The sequence below is a fragment of the Neopsephotus bourkii genome, unplaced genomic scaffold, assembly GCF_033783945.1.
Source record: "Neopsephotus bourkii isolate Nb327-2 ecotype Australia unplaced genomic scaffold, CSIRO-AGI_Nbou_v1 NB_1526, whole genome shotgun sequence".
Taxonomy (NCBI): Eukaryota; Metazoa; Chordata; class Aves; order Psittaciformes; family Psittacidae; genus Neopsephotus; species Neopsephotus bourkii.
The window spans coordinates 2,611,517-2,631,152 of NW_026902002.1; the positions used below are offsets into that span (position 1 = coordinate 2,611,517).

The window sequence follows — 19,636 nt, forward strand, 5'->3', positions numbered from 1 at the left end:
CCTGTGGCTCTCACTCATTCCCTTTGCCTCTGGCTGCCAAGGAAGGGAATGCATAGGGCTGTAGCAGACACTGATATCTTGAGTGACTGGCAAGTCCATGAGGCCTGAATTCATAAGAGAAATGTGCAGTCTCTATGTTCAATGTAAGGAGGGTCTTTCCACTTCCAAGGATGATTTAGACACTTCATCCTGCCTACCCAAACTGAAGTTTTGGGTTTTCATTTTCTGCATTGCTCTGAACATGTGATTTGGTCACTTACATTCCCTTAGGCCTTACAATGCTGAACACAGATCATAGGAACAGACTTGGAAACCACCTTTTCTTTCTGGGCCTCTACTGAGCTGTCATGGGGATGATCATTTGGGGCTGTTGCTAAGGGGTCAGGAGGGTGCATTTGTGAAAGTCTGTGAAGTATGTTTGTCTCTGCACTGTAAAGGCCTTGGAAATGCTTGGCTGCCAGTCACTAGATCATATGCATCTACCCCATAAAGGGTAAAGAAAAGCATCAAAGCAGTGAGACAAAACCACCACCAGTCACCCTCCTTCTTCCTCCTTGCTACTTGAGCCTTCCAGGAGATCACACTGTCATGTCATCCTTTCCCACCCGAGCCTCCTCCTTAACCCACACACTCTTGTCTGCACCCCATTTGAGGGAAAGAGGCTTACAATCTCTTGTAAGCGCTGCTGTGTGAGTAAGCTAAGCCTGCAGCAAACACTTCTGAGCATTCATCAGTAGAGTTGGAAAGTGTTACTGTGGGAGAATTGCAAGGGTAGGCAGGATGAGCTTCTCCAAATTCAGATGGGGAGTGTAAGGCCACTGTTGGCTTTTCTAGACATGGAAAAGATGCCCTGCCCCAAGCCCCGTGGCTCATCTCCTAGTTATGCTGCTCTGTTTCTACCTGAGCTGTTGGTGTTTGGCTTCTGCATTCCCTGGAAGCAGACCTGCTGTTGCATCCTGTGAGCCATCACCAGGCTGCTTCAGTAACTCGTCTTTCCTTCCATTCACAGGTCTTCTACGCATGGCGACTCAACCCATGTGAAAGCTCTCTTGTGTGAGTACCCGGCAGCACGCTTTGCTGTCTGTGGTCTGTGGACACTGACTGGCACCTAAGCAACATCCCAGCTCCCTTCTCTCCCCCTAGACGCCACTGTCTTAGAGCCTCCATGTGCATTTGCTATGACATACATCAGTGTTGATGAGAGACAGGAACACTGCCGGGTGATCTTGAGCTGCCAAAATAATCAGCTCTATGCACAACATGGCTTAAAGGATTTTTCAGTTGACAGCATGCATCCACTAAAGAACCTAGACACCCATATTTTTTCTGGGAACTTCCACACTCTAGACTGCTGCCACACAGGCAAGCCACCTTTGGCCAGTCCTGTGGAAAACCGGATGTATCGGAGCGTGGAGAACCTTCAGTGGGCAACAGTTGCTGACTCTGGGCTGTATTCTCACTGCCGGAGCCTGGATAACGAGATCATCTTTCGCTACAGAGGCACCAGTCAGTGGACAGAAGGTTGTGTGGATGTGGCCCCAGCACAGAGCCCATCAGACTCCCCGAAGAACCTTTCTCTCCATGCTAAACAGACATCTCGATCAGCACAGAATGTGCTCCTTGCTCCCCTTGCCAAAGTGCCTCAGTGGCTCTTCCCTTCTGCAGAGGAAAGAGCTCTACACGGGGATGCCAAAAAAGAGCTGAAGGAGAAACTGAGGCTGCACAATAGTAAGGTGGCAGAGCTCTGCAAGCCACTGCGTCCAGAAGTGGCACTGCCTGACCTGATGGCTCGGGAGTTTTTTCCATGCCAGGTGTGCCAGCAGTGCAGGAACGGTTGTGCTGTCAACTGCTGCACAGTTTTGATGGAACACGCTGCTCTCAGGCACAGCCTCACAGGGAGGCAGAGTCTGTGTTTTGCACACAGGATTGTCAGTCCAGAAGACATCAAACAGGAGGCTCAGAGGAGGCTTCAGGTCCGAAGGCAGAACAGCTCCCCCAGTTTGCCCCTTCAGCATGACAGGGAAACCCGTGAGATGGCCAAATCCAGAACATCAGAAACCATAGAACAATATAGTAAGGAAACAGATGTCAAATCTACACTGGGACAGAGCAAGAAAGGCCTCTGCAAAGGGAGGCTTTACATACCCACCTTTGAGGAATTCAAGCAAATAAGAAGTAAAGCGGCTAATTCTTCCGCCAGCAGCAGCGGGCCAGTGGATTCCTTGAATAAGGGTCTGCCTGCAAACCAGAGCCTGAAGGAGGAGAGCAGTAAGAATGTCTGTCCAGAAGTTCTGGGGACTAAAGCTGTAAATGAAGCTGCTGTAACAGCAGAGGATGATGATGATGTGTTCCATGAAAACCACACCTCTGCTGGCTTTTCCCAATATCCAAACACATGGGATGGTTTCAGGATGAGCAGCCCTGACATGAAGGACAGAACCTTCCAAATCTGCAGCCCAGATAGATCACCGGTCCCCATTTGCTCTAGCCCTATTCCACTATCACCTTTACAGGCAGTAGCGATACATAGAGCTGGGCAGGAGATCTTCAGTGATGAGCAGCAGAAAGGAGAGACAAGACAATTAAATGATGTCCTCCACCTTGCAGGGCAGTCGCTGGCTTCTGAAGCCCAGTCTTCTTGCTGTTCATCGCTGCTGTTAGAAGCCACAGACTTATCCAGCTATGGAGCTAAGCTACAAAAAATGAAGGACGAATTCATAGGTTCAGCCTTGGAACTTATTAAGAAAAGGTAACATGCTCTGTGGGGTCACCTGAAAGAAGTTCCCTTATTAATGATCTGGTCTCCCTCCTGACATGTACATTTAACTCCCCATAGCATTAATACTGTTGGCAGAGCCTTTCATCTTAGAGGCTCTGACAGCCACATGGACATGTCTTTAAGCTGTTGAGCTTAAACTCCATCTTTGTATGGGATTGAACATCAGAAAGAGTTTTCATCTAGACTTTGCCTTTTTGTACACCTTACTCCTGTAAGACGCAGTCATTAGTAGTCCTGACACACAGTTTTCCACTCATTTTATTTATGTAATAAATTGTTGAAATGTCTTTTTTCATTTTTTTTTAAACCTGTTAGAGGTCAACAACATTGGAGAGATATAAAGTATTAAAATGATTCTTTTGGAAACAGTCCGTCCCACCACTGTAGGACATGAGTTCAGGTAGTGTTACCTGCAGCAACAAGTGCTTTTACTTGCTGCCTGTATGTAGTGAACTGGCGAACAAATAAGAGCAAGGCTGCTGCCACAAGTCTCTAAATACCCTCTGGAGACCAGCACAGGCAGTGAGTGAAAGTACTTGCAAATACCCTCCTGCCAACTCAGCGTAAGCAGTGACAGAAAATACTTGCATAAAGCCTTCCTCCTTCTTCTCCAGTGTTTTCCCCTTCTCTGGGTAAGATGTTCACAAGGACTGCTTTCTCTGTTCTGGTTTTGGACCCTGCAGTCCTGTTACCTCCCTCCTGCCAAAGAAATGGGGATCCTTTTCTGTGCAGGCAGGTGGCCCAACAGGAATGAAAAAAGTTCTGAAAGCCAGGAATTTGGGGCAGTTGTCACTGTCTTATCACTAGATAAGGCTGATGAGAAAAGGAGGAGTAAGTGTTGGTGAAGTGGTTTGTTTCCATACGCTTGTCTTTCAGGAGTGGCTTTGCCAAGAATTGCATTTGACTTGGTTCTTGGCTGCTTCTGACACCAACAGATGTGGTATGTGAAATGCCAGGACATCAGTCTTGTACACTGGCTTGGTATTTCTGGAATGCTAGAGCTCAGAGACTGGACTTGGGTTTTAGAGATGATAGTGGCTTCTGCACAGGAATGAGAGTTGTCTGAAAGACACTGAAGCTGCCCATGTAGACAGAGTCAGAGTGACAAGTAGAAATACTTCTGGAACTTTCTAATCCAAAGGGAAGTAGGTGGTGTTGGAGCCCTAAATGATTTCTTCTGCTGTCCAACCCAGTGCTTTTGTTCTAGAGTATGAAAATCCAATGAAGAAACATATGAGAGTTATGGTATGCAACCACTTTTATTGAGTAGGCTATTTTTATCAGGTGTGAAATGAAATACACAGAACGGCACAAGATGGAAGATAATAACAGGCGTCTCCATGCAGATGAAAGGTTTGACTAGTACCTGGAACCCGAGGCTTGTGCATAGCAAAGTATACAGGATATGGGTAGTGCATATGATCTTGTTTCCCCACTACTATTCCTGCTTCCAAACACTTTCTGCCCAAGGCTTCCATGTTTTCAGTGTGGCTTCTGTACTTTTAATGTCTGCAGTGGGTTTTGTTCCTGCAAATGTGTTCAGTCTCCCCAGCTGGATTTGTCAAAATATATGACGTGATTTTATGAACATCAAAACTGATCTAAAACTGTGAATGACAGTGGTTCCAGTAGCAGAGAGGTTGTTTCATGTGAAGGAACCACGCTGGCTTGTTTATTTTCCATAGTGATAACATTTAATGCTAAAGATTGTCATTTCTTCAGGTTAGTAGGAGGAAAACAAATCTGTTCCAGTGCCAAATTACTGGCTAGTGGGAAATTTCAGTTTCCTTTTATCTGGAAATTTCTGTTTTCCATTGTTTTCACCTGAGACTGTAATGTGCCTAAATACTCATTTATAACTCAAGCTGATTCTCACTGCAGAGGTGGGAGACTTTCTGTTTGGATGTCTTGAGTCCTAAATTATGATCACTGACAACCAGGACATATTTTTTTCTAAGTCTCAAATGAAATGACCTGAAAGCTGGGGATTTGGTCCCATTTCCACAGATACTGAGCTCAGCAAGACTTTGATAGAGATACTGTGTTGGAGCATCACAGAGTATGACAGCTGAAATTGTCTTCTCTTTCTAGTGGTTCTGTGTGTTACAGTTTTACAAAGCAGTTTTGTCTGGTGACTTAGTTGCCTCCCTAGTAATTCATAGTTAATTACTTAAGACTCATTCAAATGGATTAATATTTCATCAGTGAAGATTTAATTTTCAGTTTCATAATTACGGCACCTTTAGCTCCCTCATAAGTCACTAGATACCTTTAACTTAGTCCTGGCTGGGAAGGGGTTTTGAGATCTAGGTGGAAATCCTGTAGGCATTTCAATCGATAGTCCACTTTCTGAAATTGTTTAAACAGCAAATTGCTCAGGGTAAGGACATGCAAAGACCTGGGGTTCCTGTCTGTGAAGTGGGAAAAAGGTAGCAACAAAAACCTGCAAAAGGAAGCAAAGGGCATGACTAAGAAAGAAGACTTCCTGAAAAGAGTGATGGGGTGTATTTGGGATGACACCAAGACAGTGGGTACAATAACAGCTTCCCATAGCAGAGGACTCCAAGTCTGAAAGCAGGTGCAAGCAGGGAAGGAGTTGCCAAAATATTTCCAGTGGTCAGATAAAGTCAGAAACATATGCAAAGGGCTGAGAACTGCTGGCCTGGACAATGGTACAACCCGAGAGACCGTGAAGGAAAGGATGTGCATTTCCATCATGCACACCCAGTGCCTCTGCTTCTGCACCGCTGCCTTTCTTACCTCTAGCTGACCAGTCATAGGGTTGTTGAATTTTGCAAGTCTCCAGTCACCTGCTCAGCTGTCTGAGTAGTATTGGCTCTTATTCCAACTGCAGGTCATGTTTGGAGATGTTTTATAAATATCCCTTCTGGGTTATGGAAACCACAATAAGCAGTGGCATCTGGTCTGTCTTAGCAGCAGAGAGCTACTGTCAGTTTCATTTAGAGGAGCAATAATACTGTGGAGTACTTCCCATGTTTAAGTGGATGATCTGGAAGCACTGTAAAAATGACAAATGGCTCTCTGAGAGTATGGTCTGTATGGTGGGAGGTGGTGTGCTCAAGAAGATCCAGTTCTGAGCTCTGCTACTGACCTTGGACACATCCCATTGCCTCAGTATGATCCATTCTTTCTGCATGTTTCAACCAGAAGCTGTTTGAGCAGGAGGAGCTTTTGAAAATTGTGGCTTCTGGCAGTGGCAGATTTTCTTCAAGAGCTTTCTTGCTCCTTAATCACTGCCTTCCCTCCCACAGAACTTTTCACACTTCACACAACATCCATGAAATGATCTGGCTGCGAATGCATGAGGGAGGATATTTTTGTAAAACCAGATAATTTCAAGGCTGATTTTAGATCATGGCCACACAGAGAGCTACAGTGGAAGAGCTGAAGGAGTGGTACCACAAATGTGACTGGGGATGAGAGGAAGGAAGGAGACAGAAACCTCTTAAGCCAGACCAGGGCAGGACACTACCATGGTGGGACCACAGCCTTGCTGTGTGCCTGCACTGCTCTTACTTCAACCCTGTAAGGGGGCTAGTACAGTCTGTATTACAGACTGCTCCATGACAGCACTGATGTTGATATCCCCTTTCTACAGACTGGAGAGAAAAGGCCTGCAGGAGACAAGCTATGCTTCCAAATCCACATGGCCAGGAATTTGCACAGCAAAAAGTGAAAGCCAGGAGCCTGCTGTTAGCACTGTGCTGTTGCTGGCTAAACTCTTTAAGTTGGTAAATACTCAGGTAGTGTCAGCTGGGGCCTGAAAGCATAAGCAGAGGAAGATGGAAAAGCATCAGCTAGGAAGTTGCAAACCAACTTTTCTGGCCTGATAACAGAGCCAGTTTGTGTTCTGGGAGATTCGTTCCCTCTTCAGCAACTTCAGTATAGGTTATGGGTTTTTTTTTCAGAGCCAACTGTCATGCATTGTAAGGAAGATGCCCATCTGTCTCCTGTGTTTGCTTATAGCTGACTTGGAACCGCACATTAGCAGTATGACCTATCAGCATAAGTTCACAAGGGAAGCCTATAAGAAACAGTAGATTTTTGTCATAGGAGGCTCTTGTTAAGCATAAAATACATGCATACCCCAAAATATGTTCCAGACACTGGCTTCCTGTATGTACAAACATCCATATCCAGTCCTCACAACCTTTCTTTCTTAAAGGAATCCAAGCCCATAAAAATCAAGTGAATCCAAAGTATTAATAGTCTTCCAAGCAGGCTTCATTATGCATGGAAAAAGGTGTCTTAGAGAGTCTGTTGGAAAAATGCATCACAAATAGCATCACAAACAAGCCTGTCAAGTACCCTGTCAAGTCAGTGGTTTTGCACCAGACTGGCTGGAGGGGTGGTGATGTCTGCAGAGAGGGAAACATGGGGCTGGAATAGGCTGCCTGTATCAGCCCAGCCAGGCCCTTGTTAGCACCAGACAGCCATGAATAAGAGCATCCCAGAATTGCTAAGTGAGAACAACAGACTCTAGCAATCTTTTGAGGACTCTTTAAGTGCACCAAAAGGCCTGATCCTGAGTTCACCGAAAGCAAAGGGAATCTTTCTGGTGGTTTCAGCAGGTTTTATCCTTTAATCCTCTAATCTCTTTAAAGTATTACGATTTTTAGCAGGCGATTTTCTTCCAGATGAGCAATATGGTTTCTGTGTTGACAGCATCTCTTTAAATAGCAGCAAATATGGATATGGCCTACTTAGTAAGAGGGTTTTTTGGTCTCTGTGGGAGAACCTCATGTTTTATGGACACAAAAAATGCCTTGTGAATACCTGAGGCTTGATATCCCAGACTGATGCTGGCATGAGTGCAATTACCCAATTTGTACTGCTATAACTGAGCTGTGTTTAGAGGCCCTGAAATACATGTAGGGCCATCCATGCAGACCAGTCCTGCCTGCACCTTTCCTGAACATTGCAGCTGATTGTTTGAACCTGGGCTTGGTGCTGTCTCATCTGGAACGTCAGGTGAACTGCATATGTGATGTTAATCAGTCTGCTTCTTCCCTTGCAGCTGCAATGCTGAGACTGCTGGCAAATCCCCCTCCAAGGGACAGTGTGATCTGAGGGAAGCTGATCTCCCACCTCCTGAGGACAGCCAACAGCCCACAGCGATGTCCATGGCAACAGAGACCTGGGAGGACAAACCAAGCAATGAGACACCCAGCGACATTCCACCTGCAGAGAGCGTAAGGGAGAGGAATTCCCCTTTTATCTTGGGCATGTGTTCAGGGCTTTTTCTTACCTCTCAGAAGATCTAAAGGACCTCTTTGTTGTAGGAACTGGTCAGGCTGGGAGCCTGGGATCTGAAATCACACTGACTCCCATAAGCAATTAAACTCTGTTAGAAGCATTTATAGTTCCCTTTTTATTACAGTTAATGAAACAGGAGCCAGTTCTGTGCCCCAGCCTATCTGTTGCTGCATCTCTTGCACGAGTTCAGCAATAACCCTTTAATGGTTTTCAGTGTGCCACTAGCCCTTCACTGCTGCACTGTCCTAAAGATCAGACATGCCCTCCTAGTACCCATTTGGTCAAACTACTAATGTAGGTGAGGCATAGAGGCTGGCCCTTCTGACCCTGCAGCACTGAAACACTCACAGGTAGAGGCAAGCTAGCTCAGATCCCTTGAGGACAGGCTCATCCGTGCTTTAGGCCCTTAGCCAGGGCTATGCTGTTGCCTTCTTCATGGCTTCTCAGAGCCACTGTACTCAAAGCTACACGACAGCAAAGGGAGAGGGGTGCCTGCTGTTAAGACAGCAAGACCAAGAAACCTAGGGGGTCAGATTTTCTAATGATTGCATAATAGAGCTGCACTTACAATCCCACCACTGATGAGTTTCCTTTTCTCTACTTTGGCAATTAAAGTCCAGCTGCTGCAAACCCAGGGCCGCTTTGACCACCACCTTGGTGCAAACCCACTTGCCTTTCTTGCAGACCCCCAGTTCTGGCTGCCGGCGGTCCAGTTCCAACATTGTCCATGAGAGTGCAGATGGTGCCAAGGCGCAGCGGGAGTGCCGGCTGCGGCCGCACTTCAGTGACCCCATGCCAACAGACTCGGTGAAGAGGAAGCAGCTGGAGCTGAAGATTGCAGCTGCAGCACGGCAGCACGCACAGAAGCGCCGGCAGGAGCGAGACTATGGTACCCACATTCTGCACACTCAGAGGGGGCTGACAGGACAGATCCTGAGCCATGCTATGCCAGTGTAAATATGGAGTAATTCTGCTGACCTGGGAGAGGGAAGCATTCTGGGTTTAACCCAGGTGTGCAAGAAATCAGGATCTACTCTGCTGTGTCTCTGTCCCTTCCTGGCAGATGGCAGGGGAAAAGAGAGCTCAGTAAGTTCCTAGGTATCGGCAGTGCAGGGATGACAGGCCCCAGGCTTCACCTGGGAGGCAGTTACTTCTGACTCTCACCCGTCATAGCAGCAGAACAGGAGGGAGAAAGCTTACAGCCCTGCTTTCATTAGACCTAGCCTGCTGTCCTGGGGCTTTTACCAGTCATGGCTGTGCCAGCTTGGGGTCCTCAGTAAGCTCTGTACACCTTGCAGTGCCTGTAATGATTTGTGTCTGTTCTCAGGTCCAGTGGTAGCAAAAGCCAACCTTGGCCATGGTGGCAGCTTTGATGAGACTCGCTGCACCCCACGTGTCTCCCTTCGCTCCAGACATCACTGGAGTAATGTCAGCAGCCTGAGCACAGACAGCGGGGTTGTTGGTGTGAATGATGTCCAGGATGACCTGGATCCCAGTGAGGCCACCCAGACCAAGTCAGCGGATGTGGAGAGGGCAGATAGTGGCATTGGCCAGACACCAGCCAGGAAGTGGAGAAACAGGGCATCTGAAATGCTGAGCTCCCTGCAGGCCTGGGAAGCACACCGCCCCTGCACCGACTGTGGAGAAAGAGACCTCCCAGTGGAGACAGATGTGCAGAACTGCAATCGGAGGCGGGCTGACCTCTGCGAGAAGTGCTGCAAACGCAGGACGGAGCGCAAGGAGTCTGTGCTGGAGTTTGTCAACACAGAGGCCAGCTATGGAGAGGACCTGCGCATCATCAAAGAGGAGTTCTACCTCCCCATGCAGGCGGCTGGGCTGCTGAGCCAGGAGCAGCTCCTGGGCATCTTCAGCAACATCCAGGAGCTCATCGACCTCAATGAGAGCTTCCTGGAGATACTTCAGGAAGAGATCGATCAGGCCTTTGATCAGGTATGATGCTGCATGCTGTAGAGGAGCCAGACAGGAATGGATTTTTTATTAGTGAGGCAGCATAGGTAGTCAAGAGGATCAGGAGGTAGGACTCCTGGGTTCTGGTCATCTATCTAGTCCATGTAGGGTCTATGTAAACCAGTGATTTCAGTAGCTCTGTGCCAGGTCACAGCTGCTGGCCTCACTCTCTGCTGTGGTAATGCCACTGACACTAGCAGGCCATCAGCAGTCTAACTTTTTTATCCCATTAACAGGACCTAACTGGCCCATTACCAAAGTTAGCTTTAAGCCAGTTAGCCTGGACACTGATAAGAGTGTAGCCACAGGGGCACAGAGCTTAGCTTGGTCTGGTTTACAGGCCATGCTCTTGCAACCCTGAGCTGGCTCACTTCAGGCTGGCTTAGGTATATTTGCCTTGGGTTGCAGCTTACTGCAGCTTGCTTCTACTCTGGCTGTGGGGCCAGGCAGCACAGACTGCTCCCTGCTCCAGTGACAACTGGTCTTTACAGCTCTGTGCTGTAAGTTGCTTCTACTGACGCACCCTGCCTTGCACAAGGAACTTTCCTGCCCCACCAGCAGGGTGGTCAGAAGGCAGAGAAACAGAAATAAGGCTCTGTGGCAGCAATCTCTGCAAAGGACATGTAATGAGCTCCACACCCTCCTTTCTTCAAGAAACCAAACCCCACTTATTGCTGTATCAGTTTCACCAAGATGGTTTGTTCTTTAGGAAACACATTCCTCTTCTCCCTTTGTGAAACCCTGCATGTCAGACTGAGCAACACATCTCAAAACCTGGCAACTTTGAAAACCACTCTCATGCATGTGGCACAGCGAAGACAGACATGCCCTGTGAATAATTTATTGAAACAAAGGCTTCTACAAACAGCTGTGGGTTTCCCTGTCTCCTCTTCCACGATTCCTTTGCAGTCAGAGCTCAGTACTGCACCAGAAAACTGCCAGCAGCCAGAGACCTCCTCCCTCTCTTGCTGCTGAACTCAGTAGTGAGTGCAGAGCATGTCAGCACACACCTCGACAAAGCTAAGAGCATTATGTAGCACCAGATTCTCACTATTCTCTTATTTTATTACACATCCAGAAATCAGATAACAATTTACCATGAAATTTATTTTTCATGTAGGCATCAAAGTAGCCAGTACTGAAGGGACTGCTTCCCAGCCAGACCAGTTGCTTGGAGCAACTGTTGGAGTGCCATGTCTCTTATCTGAGTTACTCCTGCCCGTTTGCTCCAAAATTCTCTCTGTTAGCTTATGCACTGCTGCATTACGCTTACGGCAGACCTATTGGCGAGAAGGGCCCTCGTACACCCTCCTGACTAGCAGGCTCACTCTGGCCTTTGAGCCTCTGTTCTAGGGAGCTGGCTCAGCCCACAGAAGTAGAAAGGATGGCTTTTGGTGTGTAGAAGAGAAAGCAGTAAGCCCAGCTTCCCTTCCCCTCCCCACACACTGCTTACCCCCAAACCTGCAGGAATTGCCTTTTCACAAGGAAGGGTGAGCCCAGTTGCACCTTTGGTGTGGTGTTCACCATATCCTGCAGTAGCTTCATGCTGATAGGACTGAATGCAGGCTCTGTGCTCGTGCCTCTGCTGCACTAACCCCGTGGGGGCTGTATTGCGTGTTTGCAGGGTGATGATGACCTGATGACCGTGTGCATCGGTGAAATATTTCTAGAGTTTGTCAACATGCTGCCAGCCTTTCAGACCTACTGTCTTCAGCAGTCCTCCTCCGTGAATATGCTCAACGCTCTGGAGAAGGAGAAAGAGCTCCTCAGGTGAGAAAAGGGCTGAGCGTATTCTTCCAGGCTTTGGGGACAGGAAGGCACCAGGCTGAGGGTGAAGCCTTGGACAGCTCAACTGGATCAAAGTTTGATGTTAATGTTCTCCAGTTATTGCTGCTCTCTTTGTGAGGAGAATAATTTATTCTCCAGAAGATACTCATCCTTGATATCTCCACTGAGACAGCTAGTTGGTCCCCAACTGTTTATTGTGCTTTGTGGTAGCAATGTTTGCCCGCTGACCACTGTGCTGAACTGTCACCAAATAACACTCAGCTGAGAGCAGCTCTCAGTCCCTGCACCAGAGCACAGTTTGGATTTCCACTGGGGAAAGCCACCGTGTAAAGCATGCATGACTTGAATTTGTTTCCCATTCCTACCCCGGCCTATTGGGCAACGTCAGGCGAGTCATTCTTTCTTTCCACTACAACAGCTTAAAAGGCTGAATGTACTGAATTCTTGTTTAGAGTGCTTTGTAATCTAATGATGAAAGGAGCTACCAATTAATGTAATCTGATACAAGATGATGTCTCTGCCTTAGGCCTACATCACTGTGTACCAGATAAAGATCACACCCTTGTTGTTTTACAACAATTTAATAGAGGACTGCTAGGGTGCTGTGCACTAGTGTCCTAAGCACCTCATCACTGTTCTGGAGCTGAGCACAGTTGCAGAAATTGTTCTTAGGTCTTTGAGAAGACAGAACATTCAAGGTTCTTAAAACCAGAGAGGGGGCTGCAGTGCCCAGCAGCTGTCAGCACCATACTGTTCGTTTGCATTTAGGATTGCTGCATCTGCTGGCAGAAGAGCTACCATTTCATTCTTTCTTCTTAAACCCCTGCAGAATATTCCTTGATGTCTCCCAGAATGACAACACAGCACTGCGGCGAATGAACTTGAGGTCCTTCCTAATGGCCCCTTTGCAAAGAGTCACCAAGTACCCGCTGCTGCTCAGCAGAATCATCAAGGCCACCACCGAATACCACCCAGATCACAGCAGCCTGCGGGAGGCCAAGAGCCGCATTGAGTCTCACCTGGAGCACATCAACATGAAAACCAAGCAGGAGGGGAACATGTGGACCCTCCGATCTTTTCGCCAGGACAGCAAGAAGAAGAGGGAAGTCATCAACATTGAGATGAGAGAAACTGCCCTCAAAACAGTAGGTTGGCTGCGGGAGGAAACAAGATTTGTGATGGAGGGGTCTCTGCAGCTGGCCCAGCCCCCCGATGGCCAGTGGGTGAAGAAAGGCAGCAAGACCCTGAAGTTCCAGAACATGCAGGTCCTCCTCCTCGTGAACATGAAGCGTGTGTCAGAGTCCAGCCTGGAGTCAGCTGAGCCAGGGCCCGTGAAGGACGCCGTGCTGGTACTCATCAGGGACAAAAATAATGGGAAGTTCCATTTGCTCAGGGAGCCCTTAAGGCTGAGCAATTGCATTGTGTCCACTGACCCCGACTGTGACGACACTTTTGAACTCATTGAGATCAGGCGGGAGGCATTTGTGTTCCGGGACAGCGACCGGGCACGGACTCACCACTGGTTCAGGCAAATCCGGCGGTACTCAAAGGAGCTGGGCTCCTGGAAGAAGCGGCGCAACGCACTGCCCAACATCATGATCAGCACCCCTCACACCAGGCCCTGAGTCCTGCACGGGCAGCAAGCAGGGAGACTTGGCTTGACCAGTGCCATGTGCGAGGACCACCAAGAGCCTCAGTGGCTTGATCTTGCTCTGCTCCATGGACAACAAAGGGAGGAGCCTGGCCCATGAAGACTCTGAGCAGCACTGGAAGCAAGCATCACAGCCCTATTCTGGTCTCCCAGCCTCTGGACTCACAACCTGTTTGTTTTTAATATACACATAGGGGTGGGCTTCCCTCAGGGAGCAGATCTCTGGAGGAAAGTACTGAGTTTAACTTAATATTGCACTGCAGAATGATGTATGATGCTTGCCATTGCATGGATTGTGTTGAAAGCCAGTCTTGACAACATGAGAGAGGTTTCCATTGACTATATTTCATCAGCATTAGGTAAAGTCAGGGTCAAAATTAGGTGCAGTATTATGCAACAGAGGATGCAAGTTGGATGTAATTGTTTTCTGCTGCTACTCCTAAGGACTGTCTTTCATTACTCACCTCTGTATATTCAGTCAAAATACTTGTTGAAAAAAAGGCCTTTCATCTTTAATCCAAATCAAGTAGGTATCAATTTGCTCAGATTCAGCTGCATGCACACAGAAAAAAAAAAGCAAGACTGAAAGGAGTTCTTGTTCTCTGACACATATACCCCAAGTGTGTGTAGAACATGTGGAAGAGCACTATAACCCTGTTGAAAGTCTGATATTTAACTGGCTTAGGGACTGTAACATAACACTGCATCTGAAATAGAAGTCTATGTAAATATAGCTCTGCTACCACTAATAATGAATTTAAAAGTTTGCCATTATTTAAATGATGTAATCTAGTGTATTTCAAAATTGTATTTCAAAGGAACAATTTACATTGTACTGTAGAGTAATATAAAAGGTTTTAATAATTATGTTTCAATGACTTTAGGTGGGTAGTTTCTTCAATATTTGTATTCTGGAGTATATATTAGTGGGGGTGGTATTCAGTGTGCCTGCATCTGTTCTTTAATTCCCTGGGCAGAATTCAGGGGCTACTCCTAATGAGCCTGGGAGCATGGTACAAGCCTGCTACCCTAACTCTCACTAGAAGACAACAGGCTGGCACAAAATCTTATGCTCTGACCACAGTCCTCCCTGGGCAGGTCAAGCACCAGCACACCAGATGTGAAAGCCAAAACAGGCCCCACAGCGCTCCCCTGTAAGGTCCAGCTTCTCTCAGCTCCTCAGCAGGGAAATGACTTGAAGCTGAACAATGGTGAAAAGGCAAACAGTGTCTGTAACCTTTTTAGCCTGACATCACTGCTGACCGCTGCCTTGCGATTACAAGATCAGCAAAATGTCACACTGTGGCTTACACAGCAAAGGCCAGATTACAGCCCTAGGGGCTATGTTAAAGGAGCCTGAATTTGTGTTGATGGATCTTAGAGGACAGCCTGTGAATGTTCTTTCAGCCCACCATGGTAGAGACAAAGCCGATCAGTATAGACCAGTAAACAAAATATTTCTGTTACAGACACTTATTCTACAGGAGGATTCACACAAGCATATTTGTGTATTTCTCCAGAGATGAGCCAGCATCAGTGAGCACACAAAGGCAGACAGAGGCTACCTTCACATAGGCAGCCCTAATCTTGTAAAGTCACCACTGATCCAACACATGAGCAGGCTTCTGAACTGCTTTGTCCTCTTGTCACAGCTGCTGGGGCTTGTTACAGTGCTCCAGGCACTGGGGCAGACACCAACAGTGAGACATGGAGCACTGGCTGTATTTTCTCTTCCTCTGCACCATCCAGTATTTTAGTACTTGATTTTGTCCTTGAGGAAATAAGAGGTTTTGCATCATCCGAAGGCTTTACAAACACATACCCAAGACATGAGGATGGCAGAACCCAGCCGACTGCTGTAGTTAGTGATAGCTGGCAAAATGCTTGTTGAGGCAGCAGCCTGAGTCCCTCAGGCAAGTTGGAATTCCCTCCAGCTATTTCTAGTAGTTAGACAGTAAATTGCTTGTAATAAATTATAATAAATTCCCCCAAAATACACAGTGAACAGCCAGTGAGGAACACGAGGCGTCGCTTTTAGTTTGTTGTTTGTTTTTCAGATAGATGGATGCTTAAGCAGAGCAGCGGTTGGAGGAAGATTTCTCTTACGCTGTCATGACAGATCTGCACCTATGAGCCTTCAAGCCCCGTTCACCTAACATGCAAAAGGCAACAGCTTGTAGGACCTTGTTTTCTCTCTCAAGATCAAAATGGCACAGCTACCTTCACTTCGTTAACCTCCAGTGGTAGTTTTGATAAGGGAAGGCACAGATACAGTAAGTGTAATAGCTGCATTTATCTAACCAGTGAGCGACTTTCATAGCCACAGAATGCTCCTGCTTTCTGGAAAAATTTCAGCCACTTCCTAGCAGAGTGATTTTCCTCCACATCAACTCACGCTCAAAACCAGCCAGGGACTGTTTGTACAGTCATATCTTTAAATCAAGATACCTTCAGTCACCCTGGCTGTGCAAAAAGGTTAGAGAACAATCAGTATATGTAAAAGGCCTGAAATTTAGCATCAGTCTTGCATTTGGGTGATTGTTTGATCTGTCAGATCCGGGGGTTTTCTAGGTATCACAGGAAACACCTGCCTGCCAGGCTCCTCGTAATCATAGCCTATTTCCTCTGAACCAGGCAAACTCTCCCCAGAAGAAAGTCCATAAATAATTGCCGGGTGCCGAGTTATGAGCAGGACGTGTACTTGGTGCTGTAGCCCTGTCCTAACAAAACTGCAGCCAGGGAACAGGGAACTCTTTGACCTGGGACAGCATGCTACGGGAAGTGACAGCCTGATTGCTGAACCTGTCAAACTAGACAGAGGTTGTGCTTCCAATGTTATTTCTCTTTTATGTATCCGGTGTGTACTCAGCCGCCTGCCTGCCTTTAAATTACAGGTGTTGAAAGGGAACACGAGCACAGGATGATCTCTGTGGCCCTGTGAGAGCTCATGCTGCGGGCTGCGCCTGCACAAGAAGGGTGAGGAGTGTCAGCACACTGACAGGGCAGTAAGTTTCCATAATCCCCAGGCACCTTTCTGAACTGGATGATCCTTCTCCTGGGAAGTTCCAAGTCTTTCAGTATCACATGTACACATCTTACTTGGCAGCCCTGGAGATTAGTTGTGCTATGTTTTTCCATTTCTGATTAACAAAACATGACAAAATGCTATTAGAACCTAGGGTACTTGGGAACAGGATTGGTTGCAAGCCAAGAAAGCAATTATTTGTTCCAAACTGGCTGTCCCAGGGCTTTGTAATGTTTTTATGCCTCTTGTGGTCATGACTGACAATGGTAAGATTGCTTTTCAAGACTCTGGCCCACTGAACTTCCCCAGCTATTCAAGCAGGTCTCTCTGGAAGTCCCATGTTAAGGGAAAAAAGATAAAGTAATTATTTATCAGAACTCATAAGTGACCTTGAATGAGAAGTTAGGATGAGTGTTACTTGTCATTTACCAGGCAAACAACAAAAGATGGCCTTTATTGTACAGTCCGTGTATGTTTGAGCTCAGAAAACAGGCACACAAGAAGACAAAATGCAGGCTTAAGAGCCCCCTGTGAGGTCAGGTCCAAAGAAAAGAGGAAATACCTGCTTTAAGAGTCAGCAGGCTGGGTGGGAAAGCCCCCCCCAAAACACAGGGAGATGCAGAGCAAAGACTTTAGAGGTCAAAGACTTCTGCTTTAGTGAGGTGATCTTCTATTTTATGATGTTCTTGTACATGCCTTGTTGTCCTTAACAAAAGTGAGGATGGGGAAAGGACGTTCAGTTTGGGTCTCCACTATATGATCAAGAACACATCTGAAAGGGAACACCAGTATTGGTCTGGCAGCAAGAAGCTACTCTAGCTGTCACTGGAGACTGAAAGATTGACCTCAGCACATCCCAAATCCTGAAAAAACCTCTGAGATCCTCTTGGATCTCCTGTCTTGGGGAACTTCAGTTAGGCAATACATATGAATCTATTATGGAGCTAAAGTCACATGAAGACAGATCTCCAGCAGGAGATTCTGGTGAATCCTCTTGCTTGTTCCTGACATGCTCAAAGGGAAGATAATTTGAATCTTCTAGCACCAAGTCAAAGATACCCTTCTGGGCTCATGGGTAAGGCAGCTGTAATAACTCTTATTTCATGATGTCAACTGTATCTCCTTTAAAACGTATGCTGAGCAACCAGGTGAAATTCTGCTGGAATTAGGCTGACATTCTCTGACTTGAAACTGGAAAAACCTGGAACCAAAAGCAATGAAGGAAACTGTTCTCCTGCCAGAGATCAGATAAATATTCAGAGATCTCACTGTCATTGAGTGACTTCCTGTCACTAGAGTGGAGCATGAGCACAAAATCTTGCTCATCAGGTGGACAAAGGCAACTGCCTTCTCACAGAGGCTGCTGCAGAATAACTGGAGACAGGTACAAGCAGTTCAGAATAAACTCAGTTTTGACAATAACACTATGCAGTCCAGAACCTCAAAACTCCAGGCACTTCCTAGAACATAAGACATCTCCTTTGGGAAGCTGAAGGAGGCTCCCCAAGGGAAAACTTTATACAACATGGATGGTGAAGATGAGTGATAAGAACATAGAGGGTCCTCTTCAACAGAGAGCGAGGAACCCTAACAAGGAATCAGAGCACAGGCAGAGCATCCCCCAGCACCAGTCTCTGCTCCAGCTTGAGTGGGAGCAGTTACTCAGCTGGAACACGTTGAAAAGCTGGCACGAGGCTCTAGATCCATCAGCAAGGACGAGTGTAACAATAATTTGCAACTCTCTGGTTCAAATCCTGTCGCAGTGCGATCTCCACCACTGCAGGAGATCTGAGCTGAGACTGCAAACGGCCCTGCCAGGAAAGGTGCCCTTTGTAGCAGCAGGGGAATAAACCCTTTGTTTCAGTGGCAGTGGAGTACCAGGTGGTTTTGAACCCTTCCTTCCTAGTGCAGGAACCTCCCTTGCAGTGCCAGAGTCACATCCTTGGGAGGACCTGCATCAAACATCTCTCTGGGTGTTTGTGGGGAGGGCTGCCAGATGGAAGCCACAGTCACGGAGCAGATCCCATAACTGATGCCTGCACTAACCAGAACATGCAAAGAGCACAAGGCCTCTATAGCTCCGAACCATTTCACAGGGGCTGAAATCTCAGGCTTTTGTTTTCCCTATAGGCTTTCTGAAGTCCCTGTTGAAGTCTCCATCAGGCTCTGGTGGCTGTCAGACTTCACAGAAGTCTGTGGGAGCTGTGCAGGGCTGCAGTGCAGACCCAGAGGCAGCTAAACAGCTCTCCCTATTGCTATGGGAGCTAGGAAGCTTCCTGTGGAGCAAACATCACCCTTGCAGGGGTCAGGGTCTTGCATTTTCCCCAACAGAAGCAGGTTAGATGTTTGTACACCTGTAGCATGAATATGCAGGTGAACAGGCATTCGGACAAGGAGCGTATTTCATTCAGACAAGGAAATCCTCCGTTCAAGAAAGGGCTGTTTTAAGGACAGCCATTTTCCCCTTGGGCAGGGCAATGCTCCAGGGATGGCTAACCAGCGTAAACCAGAAGTGCCACAGTTTGAAGCGACAATAAACAGGCAGATAAACCTGCAAGGAGATATGCATCTTCAGGTAATTCATGCCTGACCTGCAACATACATACAGAAGATATATACCATAAAGGACTATTCCTTTCAGTATCAACTTGTTTAATGACACTGTATGAATTCAGCAGGCAGGAGGCTCACTGAACAGCCCTACATGTTTTAGTGTAGTTCCATAGCAGCATCCACCAACAGACAGTACTTCTAATAGGGAAGATGGATTGCTGATGGATAATGGGGTCAGTATCCACACATACACTCCAGGAATCATCCATATTTGGCTGCATCAGAAGAAGCATGACCAGCAGGTCGAAGGAGGTGATCCTGCCCCTCTCCTCTGCTCTCATGAAACCTCACTTGGAGTATTGTGTGCAGTTCTGGTGTCCTCAACATAAAAAGGACATGGAACTGTTGGAACAAGTCCAGAGGAGGGCCACCAGGATGATCAGGGGGCTGGAACACCTCCTGTATGAAGATAGGCTGAGAAAGTTGGGGCTGTTCAGCCTGGAGAAGAGAAGGCTGCGTGGAGACCTCATAGCAGCCTTCCAGTATCTAAAGGGTGCGTAGAAGGGTGCTGGGGAGGGACTCTTTATTAGGGACT

The 19,636-nt window shown here is 47.2% G+C and overlaps 1 protein-coding gene across 4 annotated transcripts in view; it reads left to right on the plus strand.

The window, feature by feature from the left end:
• Nucleotides 1–14,330, plus strand: part of LOC133221314 (uncharacterized) — a 43,990-nt gene extending 29,660 nt beyond the window's left edge. For all 4 annotated transcript variants that reach the window (XM_061370097.1, XM_061370099.1, XM_061370098.1 and 1 more), the window contains 6 exons: nt 1,010–2,749; nt 7,818–7,992; nt 8,741–8,945; nt 9,384–10,006; nt 11,649–11,794; nt 12,642–14,330. In XM_061370097.1, the coding sequence (XP_061226081.1) occupies nt 1,179–2,749; nt 7,818–7,992; nt 8,741–8,945; nt 9,384–10,006; nt 11,649–11,794; nt 12,642–13,437 (3,516 nt within the window). In that variant the 5' untranslated portion in view covers nt 1,010–1,178 and the 3' untranslated portion in view covers nt 13,438–14,330. The remainder of the gene's footprint in view (nt 1–1,009; nt 2,750–7,817; nt 7,993–8,740; nt 8,946–9,383; nt 10,007–11,648; nt 11,795–12,641) is intronic.
• The last annotated feature ends 5,306 nt before the right edge of the window (nt 14,331–19,636 follow it).